Below are 23,639 nucleotides of genomic sequence, written 5' to 3' on the forward strand. Positions count from 1 at the left end.
AGGAAGGAAGGAAGGAAGGAAGGAAGGAAGGAAGGAAGGAAGGAAGGAAGGAGTTGCCCAACTGGACGTTTGGTCCCTAGGGCCAGAGGTTGCTGTTTGATCTTGCTTTTCAAAGAGGACCCTGACATCAGGAAGGTGATGCCATGACGTGCAAATGAACTGAATTTAAGTTGAGAGAGTTTAACTGTATTGGTTATTGAGAGAGGAGCAGGAAGGTGAGACTGGAGAAAATTGCATAGGGCAGCATTTCTCAAGCTAATTTATCCACAGAGCACTTTAGGAATAGAAATATATTGATGAAACCCAATAAGTGTTGGTCTGGAAGTATTGAAAATCTTTGAGATAAAAAGGAGGGAAACATTGGGAATATTTTAAGCCAAATAGAGGAAGTTTCAAATCCTGATACTAGCAGTGTGACTCTGGACAAGCCAAATAACCTTTCTGTGCCCTTTGTCTCATCTGTAAAATGAGGGAGGTTACTTGGGTCTCCAATTGCTTTTTTTTTTCCTTATTGCTTTTAAATTTATGATCCCATGATCATTCCTAATGCATTTATATAATCCTATGAAAACAGGTCTATTCCTATACAGGTTTCTTATTGCTTTTAAATATATGATCCCATGATCATTCCTAATGTATTTATATAATCCTATGAAATCAGGATTATTTCTATACTGAAAACACACACACGGAGTAAGTACATTTGAAATATATATATATATATATATATATAATTTAAAATATTTTAGATGGAAAAATACATTTCTCATGAAAATATTTTCACAGAACCACATTTACATCACAGGGAATAACAAAGTCTGGCAAAACACTCCGGGGAAATGCTAAAAATGGAAAAACCCCTTTTTTCTACTTATTCTCAAAACTTGGACAAATACATAAAGGGAGAAAATACTTCAGGGTGTACAGTAGTGTTAAAAATAAATAAAAAGTAATGTGCCTTCTATCTAAAAGCTGGGGTGAAGAATGTAGCATGGAAACAAAATCACAATAAAGCTTTTGTTTAAAAAGTTAAAGTGAACTAAGTGTTAGAGGTTCTTCAAACTGGCCCGAGGCTCACATTTCTATGGGCTTTAAGTTTTGCAAAGAACTTTTCTCCCAATCCACATCCTCCTTCCTGATTGGTGCAGGCGATGCTACATACATCAACCAATGGGAAAGCCATGTTTAAGTCAAAACAACTTCTTTGACATGCAATTTTCTATTCACTGGCCTATTTGTAGACTATTCTACAGCTGGGAGTACTTTAAAAAGAAAACCATGTTCATTTTGCTCAATACAATAATACTTAAGATTTATAGACCACTTTTCCTCTTCAAAGCACTTTACAAACATCAGCTAATTAGCGGCCCCTCTTACACCTTGCAAGTTCATTTTTATTACTCCAATTACAAATTAGTTCAATTCAGTCGTAATGGTAAGCATCTTGTCTGAGGCCCCAGAGACCAGCAGAACTAAGGTGAACATTAAGTTGCCTAGCCCTGTACTCAAAGCTCACAAGGTTCCTAGTCTCTCACCCACTACCCTAAACAAAAAATGTTGCATCTTAAGGCTCTGTAAGAAATGATGAATTCAGAAAAACATGGAAAGATCTACATAAACTGGTGAAGAATGAAGTCAGCTAAGCCAACAAAACAAAATACACAATGACTACAACAATGTAAACAAAAAAGTATCCACCAAAAAAATCAAAAGCGAATGCTGCAAAATTACAAAGAACAAGTATGGATTGAAAGAAGAGAAGTGAAAAGACCTTCCTATCCTACCTCTTTAAAGAGGTCAAGGTCCTCAAGTGTTCGTTGCTTGTATTTTCAAGTCTTTTTTCATGTATTCAGCAGTTTTACTGATTTTTTTCCCCTTTTTCATTTGTCTTTTAAAATATTATTCATTATATGTAATGACTTTCTAGGGAGCAGCTAGATGGCACAGTGGATAGAATGCTGGACCTGGAGTCGGGAAGACCTGAATTCAAATCCAGCACCAGACACTGACTAGCTGCATGACTCTGGGCAAGTCACTTCACCCTGTTTGCCTCAGTTTCCTCATCTGTAAAATGAGCTGGAGAAGGAAATGGCAAACCACTCCAGTATCTTTGCTAAGAAAACCCCAAATGGAGTTATAAGAGTTGGACATGATTTGAATAACAACAAAATTGAAAATTCTATGGATTTGTAATCCTAATAAATAAAACTTTAGTGTACCTTCCCTCTGAGATGATCTTCATTTTATTCTGTGTCTATCTTGTCTGTTTGGACATAGCTGTTTGCATGTTGTCTCCCCCATTAGAGTAAATAATTCTTGAGAAAAGGGATTAGTTTTTGCCTTTATTTGTATTACCCAGTGCTTAGCATAGTGCCTGGAACAGAGAACACACCCAACAAATTATTACAGTATTATGTAGACAAAGTTTGATCCTTTCACCTTTAGCAAAATAACAGAAAACTCTGAATTCCTCTTTCCGAAAGTTCAAGGATATTTATTCATTTGAGCGATGGAGTTTAGTTACCTTAAGGTTTTTCAAAAATACTGAATGTAAATGGGTGCAGTGTTCCATCAACCATTCCCAGCTTGGCCATCACAACTGCCCAATGATGTTTCCATCATTGTAACTAATTGTAACAGTAACTAATAAAATTCACGGAAATATCACTTTAACCCACCTGTAGGAAAAAAAAAACTCAAGGAGGTAGGACAGCAGCCTCTCTGCAGCCCTTCATTCCATGGCTCCCCTGCTCAAAGCCAAGAAGTCTAGAGCATTGAGATCTGAGGACCTCTCCAAGGAGCCACAGCACAGTTGGAGGAGAAACTTCATGGGATCCCTACATGGCCAAAAACATCAAGGTTCTAAATTCTATCAGAAATTCTACAGCATGTGGACCCTTTCTTTCTCATCAGTTTTAAGTCAACCAGAGAGTGGCCTCAACCAATCAACAAGCATTAGGTACTACTTAATTAGTACACTTTAGGCACTGTGCTTAATTCGGATGATACAAATAAAAATAAACATTCCTGCCCTCAAAGAACTGACACACTAATATGGGGGGGGGGACACATTAATAAATAGTATCATTTGAAATGAGTCTTGAATGAAGTCAGAGCTTCTAAGAGTCTGAGGTGAGGAAAGGAGGCTATTCCAAGACTGGGCAAGAGCCTTTGCAGAAATAAAAAGAAAGGAATATCGCCTTCAAGGAAGGGCAACTAAGTTGATATTGTAAGATTTAGAGAGCATAGAAGGAAGGAAAGTATAGACTGAAATGGCAAGAAGGGGGCATATTGTGAGGAGCCATAAATACCAAACAGACTTTACCAATGAAACTGGAGATAACTTTAAAAAAAAAAAGCCATAATATAGACTTGAGGTTCCTGTGTGATTTCCTTCCTTTGATGTTTGCATATGGAATTCATATACTGATGTTTGTCAAGCAGAATATTGATAAAATTGGGGTTTTTTCTTTCTTTCCCTTTTTCTCAATTCTGTATCCAGGCAGTCACTGAACCTTGTCAATTCTATTTCCATAACACTTCTCTAATACTCTCCTCATCTCAGTTCTCTCCAGGATCATTGTAAACAGTTCATCATTACCACACAAGTTTGACTGCCACAGTAATGGCCTAACAAGTCTTTCTGATTCTACTCTTCCCCACTTCAGGCAATCCTTTCACCAAAAAAAAAAAAATATATATATATATATATATAATAGCTAACATTTATAAAGCATTTACTATGTGCCAGGTACTGTGCTAAGCTCTTTATAATCTCATCTGAGCCTCACAACTCTCGAGAGGTAGGTGCTACTATGCCCATTTTACAGATGAGGAAACTGAGTCAGAGATGGCCAGGTCACACAGCTAGTAAGTATCTGAGGTCAGGTCTTCCTGATTCCAGGCTCAGTTCTCTATCGTCTGCACCACCTCCCTCCCTCCGTTCCGTGTGATGTTCCGCGTCCCTGGTCCCCCCGCCCCCCGCCCACCTCTGCCCAGGAGTAAAGTATCTTCTCATCTCTCTTCTTTGGGGTCTTCAAGCTTATTCTCTTTAAATTTTGCGCTGTTCATCTGAAATTGTTTTGTGGTTCTTTATTCCATTTACACACAGTCAGTATCTGGTTTCCTGGCTCTGTTTACTCCACTTTGCATCTGAAGTCCTTACTATGTAATAACAGTGATTGTAGTGATTGTGCCCCCCCCCCCCATCTATAAAGTCCATAATGGCAGAAATCGGCTATTACTTCAACTCGATGACACTCCCAGCTTGTATCACAGTGCTCTGGCCACAGAGGGCCCTACCTGTTTTTTGCTGTTATTCTATCAACTTTTTTTTAGGTTTGCTAATTTATTAAAAATTCAGATAAATACCTTTCAAGTTGACTTTAGCTGAGGTACATCCACAAAGTATATAGATGCTAGGGGTGGCTAGGTAGCGCAGTGAATAGAGCACTAGCCCTGGAGTCAGGAGGACCCTGAGTTCAAATCTGGCCTCAGACACCTGACACAAAAAATAGCCATGTGACCTTGGACAAGTCACTTAACCCCAGTTGTCCTACCTTCCCCCTTCCAAAAAGCAAAAAAAAAAAAAAGAAAAAAGTATATAGATGCCAGCTGCTGCCGCCACCAGTTACCCTGGCAAGGTTAGTTTTGTGGCAGTATAATGTCTAGTGAAAGTCAGACCTCCAATAACCTTGCAAAGATACTGATAGGGAACCCATAAGTGTCATCAAAAAAAGAGATCCCTAACAGCTACTGGCAGCTAAGGAGGGTGCCCTTTGAACCCCCAGCCTCCTCATTTTACATATGAGAAAACAGAACCACAGAGGAAAAATTGCTTGTTCAAAGTCACACGGGTAACATGAATGGGAGAGCTGGGGTGTGACCTCTGGCCATTTGCCTCCAATTCAGCAGTTTTAAGGCTGCCTCATGCTGCCTCCTCTGGGACAATTGCCTGTTTTACATCCAAAGCTCTTCACACCCAGAGCCCAATTTATAATGCAGACCCATCACACAACACTGTGCTCCTTTTCACACAAGTTGGTCTTTGGTTACTCTTAGGTGACATTCCACCTTCCTGTCTCCATGTCTTTTCACTGGCTGTTTCTCATGCCTGTAACGCAATCTCTTTTCAGAATCTCTGGTTCCATTCAAGGCAATAATTCTATTATCTTCCATTCCAAAATCAGCTGTTATCTCTTTTGTATATATCAGTGTATATAATCCTAATAGAACATAAATTCCTTGAGGACACTGGCCATTCCACTTTTAATCTTTATGTATCTATATAATCTTTTGGCCTAGCACAGCTTCTGACATATACTAGGTGCCTAATTAATGTTTCTCATCCCCTCTAAACAGTTAAGAGAAATGGCACGCACGTTATATATGAAGAGAAGGAAAAATTTTAGTACAGCCAAATTCACTTTATTCAGTCAAACATCTGCAGGTAGGGACACAGATAATGGATTGACAATCTCAAAAAATTTTTCATTATCCTATGAACTTTTTACAAAATAGGTTAATGAATACAGAGGCAAATAATCAGGTCTAGCATTAATGACATTTGTTCTGCTGTTTATAGTGGCAAAGAACTGGAAAGTTAAAGAGGGTGCCTATGAACTGGGGAATGGCTGAACAAATTGTGGCTTTACAAATGTGATGGAATATTTTTAAACATAAGAAATGATAGAAGGACCTAAGACTTTTATGAGTTGATGCAGAGTGAAGTAAGCAGAACCAAGAACCATAAAGGCTTATGTGACCAATGCAGCAACCAACCAAGATTCCAGAGAACCAGTCATCAAAACATGCCACCCACTTCCCAATGGAGGGGATGGACACAAGATGCAGACATACATTTTGGACATAACCAATACAGGAATTTGTCTCGCTTGACTATTCATATTTTTGTTTTTCTTTCAATGTAAGTTGAAAAGAATAAATACTTGCTTATTTCAAATAAAAATTGTTTTAAAAATTACTTAACTGCAAACCTAAAAAGACAAAACAAAACCTGTGGCTTCATGTACCATGTGGTAACACTGAGTATGCTTCGTCTGGGCCTCTAACCCTTCCAAACACAAGCAGACATGTTTACTGATGCAGGTAGGGAAGTCAGAAAGAGCAAATCAATTCTTACCTGTAATCATGGTCTTAATTTAATGTTATCAAATTTCCCTAGCAGTGTCTGACCTGCTAATGAGCAGTTAAATTAACTTAAAACCAGGTGACAGGTTTCAAAGGATTAGCTCTAGATCACCAACCTTTGACTAATCAAAAATTGGCTGAATATGTATTGCTAAGAGTCTAGTGTAGAAAAGAAAAAAACACCCTCAGTCAGGATGATCTGAAGACCTTTTTTTCTTTAAAAACTTAACTGATAAAGTCACTTTTTAAGAACAATTTTGCAGAATCTAGTTTATTTGTATGTAAAATGCAAGGCCACCTTCTAAGTAGATAAATAATGTAAATACACTGAGAATCTCTTTAGATCTTTCTAAATTACATCAGCAGACAATAAAGCTGCCAATCTCTGGCTGTGTGATGTTGAGCAAATCACAACCTCTCTGGACCTGTTTTCACATTTAAAAAATGAGAATTGAGTTCGGTATTATACTTAAAATTATGCTTAAAATGTTACCAGAATGTCAGGGTCCCATTTGGTCCCGAGATTGCTGCCAGGTATGCACTCACAAGGTGGCCAGTCTGCTAAAAACTAAAACATTCCTTATTTAGGTCAATTGTTTTTCATTCATTTCCTACTCTGTGACCTTATTTGGGATTTTCTTTTCAGAGTTAATGTAGTGGTTTGTCATTTCCTTCTCCAGCTCATTACACAGATAAGGAAACTGAGGCAAACAGGGTAAAGTGACATGCCCAGAGTCACAGAGCTAGTATGTGTCTGAGGCTGGATTTTCAGGTCTTCCAGACTCCCACCACTCTACCCATTGTGCCACCTAGCTGCCCCATCACCTGAGGGATGGCTAAACAAACTGTGGGATTCATGAACGTGGTGTAGTATCTACTGCACTGTAAGAAGCTATGAACAAAGAATGCAGAAAGAGATATGAACTGGTATATGATAATCAGAATCAGGAAACAATATACACAAAGACAACAATGTAAATGGAAAGAACAACAACAACAAAAAAAAACCCGAACACTCTCTAATTATAATGACAAAGGAGTTTAGTCCTGGGGAAGATTCCGGAAAATTTGCCACTCTATTCTCTGTTGGGAGTCTGGGACTGGGAGTATAGAATATCAAATACAGGACTGCGCATGGTTGGAAGGCTGGCTTTACTTAACTGCTCTCCCTCGAAAAACAAAAAAACCTGTTACAAGGGATGGTTCCCCGATGAGGGGAGTGAAGAGGAAAGGGATATATTTGGAAATGTAAGTGAAAAAAAAAAAAACAAAAGATAGCAAAAACATTTTCTTTAAAATAGTCCTAGGCCCAGAAGATCCATTTGAACTCTATAACCTATGATCCGAAGTACTTCCTATTCCTTAAAAAAAAAAATTACTGGTGCAATATTAGGAACAAGCAAAAGAAAAGTCTTTTTTGAAAACCATTAGATCTACCACCCACACAATAACCTTTAATTAAACACGTTGTCAGGAGACTGTAGACTTATCTGTGTTAAACATTGCACATCCCTCCCTCACAGCACTTCTGTAGCTTGCACTGGCCTCACAGTAGCTACTGAATACATGCTTCACTGATATGTAGTACATGAATTTTAAATGTACCCTGACACACTTTCAAGCTTTTCTTGTTCTCACTACAACCTGGGTTTAGTTAATATTTCCTGAGTAGATGCCTTAATTTCCTACAGTGACATCTTTTTCTTTTGGAAAAGATTTTTGGTTTCTTGCCTCTGAAATCTAAAAAAAAGTTGATTAAAATTTTGTGTTTGTGATTCTGGGTAATACAGTAAGTAAAATGACAGTGTAAATCCTGTGGCCTGTTAAAGCAGGGCTCAATTTGCATTAAACACAAACAACAGGAAATGGCTCATATGATTTTTATTTTACTACCAAAACAGATTCACATCATGATACACAATTTTGGTGTATATCTGAAACATGTTAGTGATCTATAATAAAGGGGATACTAAAGCATTTTATTTTTAACAATGTTTATTACAGATTCCATTTTACAAATGCTAGATGAAAATGAAATATATACAAAAGCTAAACATTAAATATACAAAAGTTGTATAAAGCAGGTAACATTTTACAAGAGACATAAGCTAGTAGGAAATTTAAATATAACATATTAGGGAAATGAATTAACATTCATTACAGTAAGGGTCCATGAATTGGAAAGCCATTCGGTAGAGAAATGCTATATAGTCAGATTATCAAAGATAATAGTAATGGAAACTATGCTAACATATAACTTCACTTACTTTTAAAATCCCTTCAAATAATATGAAATCAAAGTACTTTTTCATAAAAGCACATCTTTATGTTCAAAAGAACATAAATAGTATCAACTTAAAATTAAATAAGTGAGGTATATACAGGTTTAGACTGGCTAATAAAAATGCTAAAGGCATATGATAAAAATTAAAAATTAACACCTCAATTATACAGCATATTCCTAAACCTGTGCTTGAATATCTCAGAAAAGATAAAACCCAAATGACAGACTTTATACAACACTGAATTTTAGTTTTTAAACAATTAAGAACTCTGGTTTTAAAAGGCATATGCATAACAGTATATTTATTCTAATTTAATCATGATTAGAACTTCAAATAGTTCTTTATTTCCGAATTTGTCTTTTTTTCCATTCAACTGACCTAACCAAATAAAAGTCCTCTTACTGTCAACTGGTTTACTAAATATTCCTTTAGTTATCGCCAAAACATTAATAAACAAGTACTGATTTTTATTTCTACTTTAAGATACCATTTCCTTAATCTTAAAGAATTTTCTGGTCTCAATGAAGCTGAGGAAATGAAGTGCAAAAATTAAAAAAAAAAACAATATTAGGTACATAGTCGAGGTTCTTTAAGTACTTAAGTGTATGGTCATTACACTGCATGACCTCTAACTATAAGAGCATATAATTTATGGAAGTAGTTAGCAATGACATTTCAAATCATTATTAAAAGTAACAAAGAATATGTCATGGTTTAAATTTTCACATTTTGTAATTACCTTGAAAAGAATTTTTGAAGGAAAAAAAACAAGAAAAAAGGCTATTTTCTGTGTTTAGGCCTACCAAGATAGCATTATAGATCCCTTTTTTCCATCTTAAGAAAGTGGCGCACCTTCTTGTCAGTTATCTTTTGCACAATGGAAAGATCAGATTCAATTGTTCCTAAAGCTGTTAAGACATTTCTGAACTCTGAATGACTTTAGAGATTTTATCTTACTGCACTCCACCCCCCTCAAGGCTCCCCCCACACACAAATAATTATACAATCTAGATAGTTTGAAGAGTTACTTTAATATTGTTTTTTACATGTAGAATACCGAAATGTATTTGGCTTTTTGGTAATCAATATATTAATGTTATACTATTATAGTATTCTACTATTATCAGAAGACAAGTCCTATTTCCGGGTAACAGCCTCAGTTTTAGTTCCAAAGTTGACCACTAATGTGTATCTTTATTTAGAAAATTGTGCTATGCACAGACTGGTGTAATTATCTGGTAAAACAACTTATCAAATGTCCATCAGTTTGTTTGACAACTTTATATATAGCAATAGATCTAGCCCCAAAGTACTTGTGTTTTATCTTGTGGTTACAAAGCCATCATTTCATTTTATAATCCTTATCAATGATAACTGAAATTATGATGGAAGGGAGGGCAGGCTGGGGGGGAGGGAAGTTGGGAGCACCCACTTTTGAAAAGGGACGGGATCAAAGTAGAGAATAGAACAAGTGGGAGGTGGGATAGGAGGGAGGGAAATACAGTCAGTCTTTTACAACATATCTGCTATGTTATTGTTTTGCATTAGCCACACATGTACATCCTATCCTGAACTGCTTATCTTCCCAGTAAGGGTGGGTGACAAGGGAGGAAGGGAATGAATCTGGAATTGAAAGTTTTAAAATCAAATATTCAAATATATATATATATATGTGTGTGTGTGTGTATATCTATATATAGATATATACACTATTATTAATACCATCTTACATGTAATTGGGAAATAAGATATACAGGCACTGAGGCATAGAGATCCACTGGAAAAGTCGAAAGGGCTATGGGAGAAAATATGAGAGAGAGCAGACTGGAGGAGGGGATATCCTGTGGGACCGCTATTTTGGGGCGGTGGGTAGGGGAAAAACGGGGAGAAGATTGGTAACTCAAAATCTGGCGGAAACAAATGATGTAAATCAAAATTTAATAAAGCATTAAAAAAAATGACAACTGAAATTCCTTGATCAAATTCCTTGAATTGAACAAACACACTTCACAGAAACAAATCTCCCTAAAAAGAAGAGGCACCTAAACAAATAATGGGCCAGGCAAAAGTCTTCCTTAGAACAAATGTGATAGCATAAATTATAAGGAATTAAATAGTTTTAGTTAAGGAGTTTAATAAATCATTAGGCAGGCTTTTTTTCTGCTATCACTATACAAAAATAAGTAAAATTACACAAAATTCCGATATGTTCTTTGTAGATGTTAATGCTAAAACTTTGGCTAAGTTTTATTTAGTGCGGCATAGTGGAAAAAGCAATGGATTTGGGGAGAGAGAATATGGTTTCCAATCCCAGTTCTGCCCACTTATTATCAAATATGACCTTCAGCAAATCACTTAACTGACAAGGCTCTTAGATTTCTCGTCTATAACATGGATTGCAGTAAAGATCTCTAAGGTGTCTTCCAAGTCTTAAATCCTATAAACCTAGTGCTACATGTTATTCACTTTCTAAAACTGTCTGTAGATGTTTCATTGACAGTTCATTTAAATTACTTTCAGAAATGTGAACCTTCAAGTTCTAGGGGAGAAAGGGCAGTGGGAGAAGGATTTAAGTGCTTAAAATCCATTAAATGTAAATTTTAAGATGAACTATCTGTTTTGCATCAAGTAAATGTCATACTAAACAAATTCTTTCAAAAATAATCTTTTAACATTTTAGCATTAGTTAAAAAAATATGCCTAGTGAGAAAATTATACTATCAAAACCTACATAAACAAGTTGAAAATTTGGGCTTCATGTCAAAGTAATGGCTTCATGTTGTACTTCACATCCCCATCTGCAGATCGGCAAAGTTGTAGAAGCTGTCGACATCTCCAGAAGCTGTTACCTTATTTTCTGATACAAACATCTATTTTAAATTTAAAAGAAACAAAAATATTAGTAATAAATCAACACAAAATATCAGTCTTGCTCACTACTGAACCTAGTTAAAAATTCTGCTGCCCGCTAAATGCAATCATAAGATTCATTCAAGATAATATCCAAACATTCAAGTCTCCTGTAATTGATATATTACATTTCTTGCAGTTGCAAATTAAATGTTAAAGTTTTAAAAAGTGCTATGATGCCCTATAAGAAAGTAAGGGGGGAAGCACAATTGGAGGGAATATAAGAGAGGGCAGATTGGGGGAAGGGGTATTCAGTATGCTTGCCATCTTGGGGTGAGGGGGAGGGGGTAGGGGAGATGGGAAGAAAATCTGTAACTCAAAATATTTGGGAAATGAATGTTGGAAACTAAAAATAAATTTTAAAAAACTTTTGAAGTGCTGTGATGAAAATCTTCATTAAATAAAATTAGAACATTTATAAAAGCACACTTGAAATTTCATTATTTCTTCTAAGCTGCAATGTCTTTTGGTTTATATAAAGCTGTACTGGGCTAATCCTAGCCTTTAATCCTGGCTCAGTCACTCAGTGTCTTAGTTAACTAGTCACTTAACCATTCTGTGTCTTAACACTTGCCTTCTTAATGCCCAGGCTGTTAATAAAAATGAGGTCAAACAGATGTGAAAGTAGCTAGGAAAGTATAAAGTCCTTCCCAACTCCACACACAGACATCTTGAGTTTTAAATTTCTCCCTCCAAAATCTGTGTATGCTCCCACTTAAATGGTTCATGCTTTAAAAAAACAAGTTCGATTAAGGAAATCTTAAATCACAAAAATCAGTGTGACAACAACCTATCAACTCATACACTTCAGTGGATTTGTGTTCTCTTCAATTTGAACATCCTCTCCAGTAACGTGATTGAAATCCACGTTTTTCCATCCTGTGTGCCTTTACCCCTCTGTTTTTGTTAAGTTTTCTATAGTTATTTCCCAAGAACTAGAAAATACTCACATATAATGATATATATATATATCCAAATTGTGGAGCATTAAATACAGCATTATTCCAAGTATAGCAAAATTATTATTGGTAGGTAGGAGAATCTAGTGCTCTATGGCAAATCTTATTCATTCTTCTCAATGCAAACATTTCAAGAATGTGATAGTTCTACTCAATAGGGAGAAGTGGCAATCGAATAACAATAACATGGCACTTTAAAGTTTGCAGAACTCTTTGCCCACAATCATTCTGATAGATTATTAAACAGTGTAAAGATTACCTCCACTTTACAAATGAAGAGACTAAGGATCTGGGTTATTAAATTATTTGTCCATGGGTTACAAAACTCATATGAGGAGGGACTCAAACCTAAATCTCTCAACTCAAGAGTACAAAGAAAAATAAATGTAAATGGGAGATTTGGGGATTTTTATTTTTATATTTATCTTTTAATGTTTTATTAATGCTTTAAAATTTTTTCTACTATTTACTTCCCAATAAATCCCCACTTTCTCATAACAACAAAAAGAAAGAGAGTTCAACAAAACAAAGCAGCAAATGTAACATACATGCACATTTTTCAGGAGATTAAAAAATCTAAAAGGACAGCAGCAAATCATGGCATCATTAATTTTCATGAATATCTTAACTGGTGAAAAATCAAAAGCAGATTATTTTAAAAGATGCAAGTGATAATTATAGAGAGGCTAAGGAAATGTGAACTTGCAAAGGTATTTAGGGAATTTGCTTAAACAAAAAGGTGTCTTAAAATTTTTAACCAATTGGGGAGGGTAGGTGATGCAGAGTTAGGAAGACCTGAGTTCAAATCCGGCCACAGACACTTTACACTTACTAGCTGTGTGACCTCGGGCAAGTCACTTAACCCCAACTGCCCTGCCCTCCCCCCTCCAAGAAGGAAAAAAAAATGTAATTAATCAAGCTGATAAGGTAATGTCATCTAGTGTCAATAAGAACACTGGATTTGGAGTCAAAAGGATCTAGCTAGATTCAAATCTGGGATCTACCACTTTCTTGTGACCTTGGGCAAATCATTTAATTTAGCGTCTCTGGTCTCAGTTTATTCATCTGTAAATTGAGAGCTCAGCTAGAAAAGACTGGAGGTCCCAGATAGCTTTAAATTGTTTTAACAAAACATAAAAGCTATTTTAAAATGTCAATAATGGTGTCAAACGTGTACTTGGATAGTACTTGGAAATAGCTTTTTTTTTTCTCTACTCAAGAAAATAAAATGTTTGAAATCTAAAATCCAGCACTGAAAAGAATAATGAGTAATGGACTTGGAGTCAAAACTCCGGCACTCTGGTCCTGGCTCTGCCCACGTACTATCTCTATTACATTGAGGGAGTCCCTTTTCCTCCTCTGGGTCTCATGTTCCCCATGTGTGAAATGAAGGAGCTGGACAAGATATCTTCCCTCTGGCTCAAGAGTTCTTAACCTAGAGCTTATGAACTTTTGTTTTTTTAATACTTTGATAACTACATTTCAATAGAATGTTTCTTTTATAATTCTATACATTTTATTTTATATATTTAAAATCATGATTCTGAGAAAGGGTTCATAAGCTTGCCCAAACTGCCCAAGGAGTCCTGGACACCCACAGAAATGGTTATGAGTCTTTGCTTATGTCCTGACTCCTCACCCTAACATTCAAGACTCTCCATCATGGGCTACTTTCAGTGCTAGTCAAGATTCAGACTTCCTATTTTGCTGGAACATATAATTATTCTTACTCATAAAGTTACCCCTAATTTGGACCAGAAAATGTTCCCCCATATTTGCCTTGTCTAGAAAGTCCTATTTATCCTCTAAAGTCCAGTTAAAACTGCATTTCTCCCACGAAAACTTACAGGACAACTACAGTCATTCACACTCACCTCTCCCCTGGACGCTTTTTCTTATAATTTAGCATACAGTTTAGCTTTGAATTTTACTACCATTTATTATTCCCTTGCTGGAGAACAGCTCCTTCAAATGCCCTGTCCCCAACATAATAGTCTTACATTTCTCCTGTAAGAAAAGTCCTCAGCACATACTAAATTTTCAATAAGTACCCGATGAACTGAATCTATTATTAATTTACTTCCTAAATCATTTATTTATAGATAATACAAAGGCAAACTTCAGTTTGGCTGCTTTCCAATGATCAAAATTCCAAATTAGGAAAGTTTTGAATCAATTCTGAGTTTCTGCTTACTTGAAGTAATATCGGTATCATCTAGTGTGAGGAAAATTGTGTGAACAAAAATTTTAGCAGCTAAAAACATGTTAAGTCTATTATCATTTCATACAATTTTCAAGAGGCTCAGTGAGGCAGTTGATTCAGAGCTGATCCTAAAGCTTTCAAGTGCTACGTCTGACTCACAATGGCTATGTGGTCCCTGGGCAAGTCACTTAAATATCATAATGCTCTGGGCAAAACTCTGAAACTGGAAGATGCAGGGAAGGTGATGACTTGTCCTGGTGGAACAATTTATGCAACTAGGAAGTTCTTTATAGTAAATATAGTAACTTATATTTTCAAATACCATCCCTATCTTCTTATAAGCTGATACAATTTCTCACCTTGGTCCCATTGAATACATCATTTATGATGAGTTGGCATCCTTCTACTGCACCATCTCCATTAAACTCCAAAGCAATAACAGGACCTAGAAGAAAACCAAAGAACTCTTTTATTAATTAAAGGTATTTAATGTATATTCTAAAATTAGCTTTTCTTCTCTTCCCTAAAGGAAATGTGCAGCACTTTTGGGGGGCAAGGCAACGCAAAAATGGCTGAAAGGGTGTGAAGGATGATTGCATGGTTAAGGTTTCTCATATTTCTACAAAGCCTTTATGAATATTAGCTATTATTATTATTATTATTACTTTTATGGTAGGCAGCAAAACATGTCAAGGAACTTCCATGATGTGGTAGAACTAGTGGTAATTAAGTATTACCTAGGCTTGAATTTGTGGAAGATATTAAAAAAATGCCTAAATGTCTCTGGTAAAATCAGATCTATACAAGACACTGTAGAAAAAAAGAATGGTGGGCAAAATTATGCATAATCTATAGAAAAACGTGAAGATTAGAAACCAACAGCATTTAGGGCTTTCATATCTTCTATGTACCGATGTACTGAACACAAGTAACAATCACCAATTTCAAACTCTAACATGGTCAGATAAATATAATCTCATAGTACTGGCAGGAAGGAACTAATGACTGATAAATACTAAAGTAAAGATTTTATTCTGGATCCAAATCTCAGGTCTACTCACAAGCCTGTGTGACCTCCTCTGACCCTTTTGTTTCTTTATAAAATGAGGAGGCTGCACTAGATGGCTTCTAAGGTCCCTTCCAGCTTTAAATCTCTGATACTGAATATGACTTTAAAAAGGGTGGGAAGGAGCGAATAGGTGGCACAGTGGATAGAGCACCAGCCCTGGAGTGAGGAGGGTTCTGAGTTCAAATCCAGCCTCAGACACTTACTAGCTGTGTGGCTTGGGCAAATCACTTAACCCAGCTGCCTACCCCTCCCGCCTGAGGACAGGGGCACAATAGAGAGCATGTGAGTGAGGATAAAGGGAGAGAAAAATAATTATTTTCCTATAGCATAAGCTCCAGGAGGGCAGGGTTCATGTCTTATTTAATATTCCTGTTACTCTAAGTGCTTAGTACAGTATTACACACATAGAAGGCACTTAGTAGAAAACTGATATAATCATCGGAACACATGAGAACAACCCAGCTAGAGAGGATATGGTGGATACTTTTCTCATACAGATCACAAAGCGGCTACAAAAGATATACTGGAGGGGAGGGAGGGAGAAAGTGTAAAACTTATGCAAGTGCCTGCTGAAAACTAAAAACAACACAAAACAGACACACTGTAGTAACAGCAGACTTCAGTTCTTAAGACATCTGCCCAGAGTCTCATGCTGCTAGAAATATCTAGCACCTGACAAATTCTTCACCTGGTCTTACTGAAATTTCAACTCCTGCAACAATTTTTCCTAACTCTAAAGGGGAAGACTGCTTAACTGGAATGAGAGATTCTTCAAAAAAATTGTAATCTTAAATTATTCCAACAGGAAAGAAAAAGGGACAATGTCCAAAACAAAAAACTCCCCAAGTCCCCGCTGTGGCCTGCACAGAGAGGGAGCTCTCTGATGAGCTTAGGTTCTGAAAGGCTAAGTACAAAAGCTAAAAGGACAGATATCACACCAAGGGCCAGCAGCTGGCAGTGACGGGAACAAACAGGTTTTGAATAGAAGAATGAATATGAAAACAATGGCATGAACCTGTAAGAATTGTGTCAGGAAGGCTCAAGTGTGAAAGTATCAGCTAAAGCTTTTGTAAAAGTTTAATGTCATTAAAAACAGTTTTATCTAGGTATATTCAGGACAAGAAGGAAGGCCCATTCTACTCTGGGTGGGAAACAGATGACAGAATTACTCAATTCCTGTTTTGCTCCTCTCTTTCCTACCAAGAAGAATGATCTTCACAATGAAAAGGTCAGACAAATATAATTAAGCTTAAAAGAAAATCAATTCTAGTTAAGAAAAATTATAAATTAGAGCAGATGTGACTATGAAGCTATTGTGGGCAATCTAAAAAGAATTATGGAGAAATTTAGTGGCGTCACAAGACTAAGGACCAGCAAATGATTTTAAAGCTAGAACTTGCAGGATGACTGACATCAGCCTCTGGAAAATCATTAACCAGTCCCTGAACACATGGGCAGCAGTGACCACTAGGTATCAGTTCACTAAGAACCAGTCACATTAACCTAAACTCATCTTTCTTCCTTTTTGATAAGCTTTACAGCTTGGTTTCTGGAAGGAATGTGATGATGTTTTTATAGTGTTACAGATAAATGGAGACAAGTGGGATGGCTAACAGTATAGACAAGCACATTTTACATCTGGATGAATGACTATCCTCAAAGAGTCCTGATTAATGGAAGAACAGCAACCCCGTTATCTAATGGAGTGTGGCAGCATTCTAGTCTCAGCTTCCCTGTTTGACGTTTTTATCAATAACTTGGATGGAGATAAACAGCATGCTTATCACATTCACAGATGACAGAAACTTGGGAGGAAAAGCTAATATATCAGATGATGAGATGGATGTGTAATAAACAGATATGAAGTCCTCTGATTAGATTTATTTTTTTAAATTATCCTATTTTTTCATCACATTCACTTCTGAATGGAATTCTCTCCTATCCAGACAGATAGTTTTTATAACAGAAATTTAAAAAGAAAAGGAGTAGTTTAATAAAACTTGGAACACAGTCTGTGTTTGACAGCACATGCAGCGCTCCTTATTTGTAGTCCCCTCCCTTTGTAATGAAGAGGAGGGAGTTTTTTCTTAAACTCTCTCATCCGTTTAATTTTATTTTTAAATCCTGGAGAAGTACAAGATGGGGAAAAACCTGACTTAATAGCACTTAATATAATAAATGACTTACAGCTTTGGTTGACAGTCTAAGTCAAAAATGTATATATGTCTTCTCCCCCCAAAAAACCCCAATGCAATCTTATGTAACATTAATATAGAAGCATGTTGTCTAAAAAGAAAGAGGAAAAAACCCCACTCTATTCTGCATCAATCCTACTACATCTGAAGTATTCTTTTCAGTAGTATGTGCCACATTTTAAAAGGGCTACTGACAAATAAGAGTGTAAAGAATGGTAACCAAGATGACAATGGTTTCAACTGTCATATAAAGAATGACATCAATGTCATCAAGAAGAAAGATTAGAAAATAGGAAGCAATGAGATGAAGGCAAGGTGAGCCAGATTCTGACTCACAATAAGGAAGAGTTCATCCATTTCATTATTGAATATCTGTAATGGGAATGTAAATTTGGAAGATCTTCCCTGCCCCTAGGCTAAAGTGCACCTGAAGCCTGGGGTAGGAGGCTTGTTTTTCAGTAGATACTTCTTGATTGGCCAGTGGGTCCAGAAGGTTGTTACATTCTCTGAACCAGGAGAAGGCTATATAAGCCCTGATGCGTAGCTTTGTTTTGGGGGCTCACTTTGAGAAGTGTTCTCTGATTTGATATGGATTCTGGGAAGCCGTTGTCCTGAGCCCCCCAGCTTTGAAAAAACCCAGATGTTGAAACCCAGATGTTGACTGGGTATGGATGTAATGGTTGGACAGTTTGAAATCTGTCTACTAGATCTGTTTCCGTCTTGATAATTCTGTCTGTGTACTTTGAAGTTTGGGGTGCTGACCTTTTCCCCTGAACAAGGTAAACGATATATGTCTGACTGATTAAAGTAAGCTTGTTAACCCATTTTGAGTTGCTTTCCTTTAGCAAAGCAGATCCAAGAACCTGTGGTAGCAGCAAACCCTGAGGACCCTGAGGAGTGCTTGCTGCTGCAATATCTCAGATTACAAATGATCAAACAAAAGGTTAAAGGTTAAACTAAATGATCTTCCAACTTTAAGACTCTATGATTCTATGACTAAATCACTTTAATGTCTATCCATACCAACATGTCCATAAAAGTCTGTTCATTTCAGAAAAGGGGGAAAAAGCATTTTTTTTAAATCAAAGCTATTATAACCAGCTCTTAATTATCCATGAATAGATTACTCCTGTCAGCCTCAAGCCTCCAACCCCCTTGATATCCAAGTCATGCCTTGGTCCACCAATAAGAAAGCCAAGCCAAAAGAAAATTAACACCAGGCACCAAAATGGTAATGATTGTCTGAAAGTATGCCTCTAAGCCCAGTCTCAGACAGCTTTCCAAAGCAATATAAATTTTTTTTAGTCTTTCCTTTGATAGTATCTACCTCTCGCTTTCCTTCTATTATCATGAATAATAAAAGATAACTGTGCTTAAAATTCTACTATAAAGGCCTAGTTATACTTTCTATTACAATTTCTGCATTTCATTAAGTTCATTTCAGTTTCAAATTGAACTTGTCATGACTGGTGTCAAATTTTTAGCCAGAGTATAATTATGAGTTGGCCAAAGAAAATATGTTCAATTTAATTCAACATGCATTTTTATGAGTGCTCACTGTGTGCCGAGCATTGCAATAGGCACTGTGAGACATAAAAACGATACACAAGACAATTTCTGCCCTCAAGGAGTTCATAATCTTGTTGGGAAAACAAGCCTTATACACATAAAATGATTAGGGAACAATGCAAAACAGGATGTAATTAACCATTAAATTGTAATAAAATATCAAAGCACATGGTACAGACAAGAACTATGTTGTCTGGATAAAAATAGTTAAGGTCTGCAAAGTCGTTGGTGTTGGCTTCCTGGAGAGGAAGCTAAAAATGAACATTGATGAGAGAGATAAGAGATAGAAAAGGCTACAAACATACAAACATATATGAATAAAGAATAATCAATCTGTATATTTCATGCAAAGTGTATGTTTTATAAAGCTAGGGGCAGGACAGGGCTCTCAGTAACTCTATACCAGAAAGCTTGGCTTCTTTTGTCACAATTTTAAAATGCTACAGCAGAGTACAACTTTGTAATACCCTATTCCCTTCCCTTAAAGAAATCACACTGGTTTGGCCCTTACAGGCAACGAAGGCATCATAACAATCTTGATTTCAGCGAAGGGGACAAAGGCTCAAGCTTAGCCTCCCTTGGTACAACTCCTGGTAGCCACTGGAATATGGATCGAGCTTCCTAGTCATCAAAGAGCATAGAAAAGCCCACCTGATGCAACTGGTGCCTTTCAGACTTGCTAACCTCCTGAGGCCTCCAGAGTCACACCTAATTAGAAGGGCCATGTATACCTAAGGTAAGTGTCAGAGAATCCTTGTTCAATGTCCTTTCTATGTTAGGCTAAGTAGATCTCCTTGTTTAAAAAAAACAACAACATTGAAAGACTAATGGTTATGCTAACATTGAACCTAAACCAAGAGAGCCCTGTCCCTAAAACACACTTGGCAGACTACGACAATTAGACTTTTCCATTATTTAAAGGTCAGATACCAAAATCTACACAGAATGATCTACAACACTGTGTCATACTTATAGCAGTCATTAATCTTTTTTCCTCAATAAAAGGAGATGTTATATGACTTTTCCTCTGATTCTCTAACGAGTAACACAATATCACTGTCAGAAAGAAATTTTAAAATGTGAAAAAAACATTGCCTTTATTTGTAACATTTTTGCAGAGTGTGATATTATAGTTAAGAAAGCTTAAAATTAGGTACTTTCTCACTATTTTAGTGTACCCACACAGCAATAATTGTACATTACAATGATTAGTTTTTCATCAAGAAGATATATTTAAGGACTCACACTGCATTCATTATGCCAGCCACTAAAGCAACACTTTAAATAGGGTTCCTTTTCTCTCAGAGGAACTAAATAGAATAAGATAAATGAATTATTTACATTAGGTAATGAAAGGAGAAGCAGTATCACTAAATGCCCAACAGCCAACTCAGGAGATAGACCAGGGTTCAAATCTTACCTCTGACACACTGGCTGAGACAAATCACATAACCTCAAAATGCCCGAACCAACTGTCTCAGCACAGTAACCTAATGATCTCCACTGGCGTGGGAGAGTTTCCTCATCAGGAAGTCTCCACAACAGTGAAACATCACCAGTATCACCACCACCACTGTCACTCTCCTCAACCCCACTCCACAAATAGCAGTTTATTGATAAAGAATATTTTATGTACATGGTCTTATTCATACAAGCAAATGGGGTTATTGGGTTGTTTTTTTTCTTTTTAGCACTGTGATAAAAAAAAAAGATATAAGATGCATAATCAGAGAAAAAGAAAAGATACAGAGAAAAAAATCAATCCGGTTTTTAGTCAGAAAATACTTCAGAAGATAGAATTGCAGATAGTCTTTCAAGGAAAGGAAGGAAAGAGATAGTGAGCTGGGAAAGTGAAAGCTGCATCATGAAAGATGGCTCAGAGTGAGGGCCTCATCAAATGGAAATGGAAGCAGTGTTTTGATGCTCATACAATAAACACTGGGTTAAGAGGAAGAGGTTGGTTGTGAACTGAGGATTTTCAGCACCACTGAGAGTGGGAGTAAAGTCTGAACTGATAGAGAAATAGAGTATGATTTTAATAAGCATCCCTAGAGGGCAATACAGTAAATGCTTTCAAAGAAAGCCAGAAATTTCTCACTAAAATGTCCTGTTTACTATGGAAGAGAGTAAAAGGATTTCAGTACTACAGGCGTGTGCGTGTGTGCGTGTGTGCGTGTGTGTGTGTGTGTGTGTGTGTGTGTCTGTGTGATCTAAAAAAATCTATCCTGCATAAGGAAAATCTGCATCCAAGAAGCTGCTGGAGCAGAGAGCCTGCCCAGTTCTTGAAGTAGTGCTGACTTGTTAAAGAGAACGGGAGGTGGGACACACCCAACCCCAGGATTCAGGAGTGTGATGATGAAGCTGTAGTTTTAAAAGTCCATTCCAGGGTTCAATGGTACCACTTGTCTAAAGATAGTACAGTGTATGGAAAGCGAAATACATACAAGGCAATAGACTGAATCTCAGACATTCTTCAGGGAAAAACAGGTCCCCAATGAAAGTACTTGTATGAGGTCCCATAAGAAAAAAGCATCTATTCCAGAAGAGCTCTGATGGTGGCAGCCACAGTAAAGGACTAAGTGTATTCTGAAAAAGCAGCAACTGCATTAAGTACAAACCTCTTGTCCTTAAAAGGAGGAAAATGGCCAAGATAATCAATTTGCCAATAATAACCAGGCTAAGAACCATGTGGAATCACATCATACAGATCTTTCAAAGTTAGACACTCCAAGTAACACAAACATTTTTCAGCAGAAGTAACTGCACGGTCCTTAGTTAAGGAGAGCATATGGTCCTATACCCATTGCAATATGCATCATGACTCCCATACTCATACTGATCGCAGACCCACCCAGTCCCTAATCTCGTTTGTTCTTATAAGAGTCCTTCCTATAAAGGTTAAGTATTTTGGTTATTCAGTTCAGCAGAGGGTATATGATGTCTCTGATGGGATCTAATGTGCCTTAAAAACTGTTATATATTGGAATGTTATCAAGCAAATTCCTCCATTGCTCCTGGCCCTAAAGTAGAGAGCCCTTAACTGCATTATTTTGTTCTCTTCATGCCCCAGATCCCTCAGCCAAACCTATGGCCACCACCTACAGATCAACATAAATAAAAATACTATCCCTAGGAAAGGCTCTCTTACATACCAGTAACACAATTCACAGCAAGTTATGTGCCACAACGCCCATCCCTCAAGGTATTCTCTATTGCTGAATTAATGGCCACCGAAGATCCAGAGAATTTATGGCAAAAAATGGACTAGAGTTACAACCATAGGTAGGGAGAGGTAAATTGTGATCTGAATCATAGAAGAAAGCACCCAAGTGAGATCACAGATCAACTGGAGTATATAGGTAATTTGTGCAGAAAACTGAAACTTTACTGGATGTAAAAAAAATTGGCTTTTTTGAATGTCATTTCTTCTCTTATGTTATTCTCTAAATAGGGAAATGGCTGAGAGCAGTAAACCAGCAGCAAGAGATTAATAAATCTATTGAGGGTCTAAAGATCCATTTTGTAATCAATAGTAGACTGATCCTTTGTAATACCAGCAATATTGCTAAAGGTTGCTAATGGGAAGTGGATATTAATTCATAAAGTTCATGCTCAAAATCTAAAACAAAGAGTTCATCTTATTTAGTTTATTTTCCCCATTTAGTCTTGTGATCCTGGGCAAATCACTTAACCTCAATTCTCTAGGCAACTAAGGCTATAAATTGCAGAGAATACACCAGAATCCAATGGTAAAAGAAATTTCCTCACTTGAGAGTTTCCTATACTAAGCAAGGGACAAATCCAGTAGTCCCTATTCCTAGGCTATCCTTTTCAGTAGCTGACAAAGTTAATAAAACATGATAATTTTCTACTGCAAGAAAAAGAAGAATCAATATTTATATGAAAATTTTAGGTCAAAGAGAAGATTCAATATCCATCTTGATTCAAATGATGATGATTACTATCCAAATCTGAAAACAGGAAAATGACTTTCAAGGACTTTCCACAGTGTGACTATGTTTAAAATGGTAAAAATCTTGCTAATCTGAAATTGTGTGTGTGGTGAAAAAGAGGGTGAAATAAGGCCATTCTGTTTCTCTCAGCAGTACTTAATTTCCAACTTCATCTCAAGGTAGTTCTTTTTTTCACTACTTGGCATAAAAGAAGAGTAACAATACAAAAGTAGTATTTGCCAGTGTAAATTAATTCAACTGAGAGCTCCTGGAAGAGAAAATTATCTATTTCCCCATTTAGCTCTATTCCATTTGACATAGGAATGAGGCAACTTACCAAACTAAA

The 23,639-nt window shown here is 36.6% G+C and overlaps 1 protein-coding gene and 1 long non-coding RNA gene across 2 annotated transcripts in view; one reads left to right on the forward strand and one right to left on the reverse strand.

Moving 5' to 3' along the window:
• LOC138149718 (uncharacterized) overlaps nt 1–2,296 on the forward strand; it is a 22,380-nt gene extending 20,084 nt beyond the window's left edge. The window contains exon 3 of the long non-coding RNA XR_011165404.1: nt 1,928–2,296. This is a non-coding gene — a long non-coding RNA (uncharacterized lncRNA). The remainder of the gene's footprint in view (nt 1–1,927) is intronic.
• A 5,720-nt stretch (nt 2,297–8,016) lies between these two features.
• Nucleotides 8,017–23,639, reverse strand: part of RP2 (RP2 activator of ARL3 GTPase) — a 41,767-nt gene continuing 26,144 nt past the window's right edge. The window contains exons 4-5 of the mRNA XM_069072917.1: nt 14,867–14,952; nt 8,017–11,305 (exon numbers count right to left, since the gene is read on the reverse strand). Coding sequence (XP_068929018.1) covers nt 11,222–11,305; nt 14,867–14,952 — 170 coding nt within the window. The 3' untranslated portion in view covers nt 8,017–11,221. The remainder of the gene's footprint in view (nt 11,306–14,866; nt 14,953–23,639) is intronic.

The sequence above is a fragment of the Petaurus breviceps genome, unplaced genomic scaffold, assembly GCF_028583685.1.
Source record: "Petaurus breviceps papuanus isolate PSGF00001 unplaced genomic scaffold, PetGlider_PUasm1.0 90849, whole genome shotgun sequence".
NCBI lineage: Eukaryota > Metazoa > Chordata > Mammalia > Diprotodontia > Petauridae > Petaurus > Petaurus breviceps.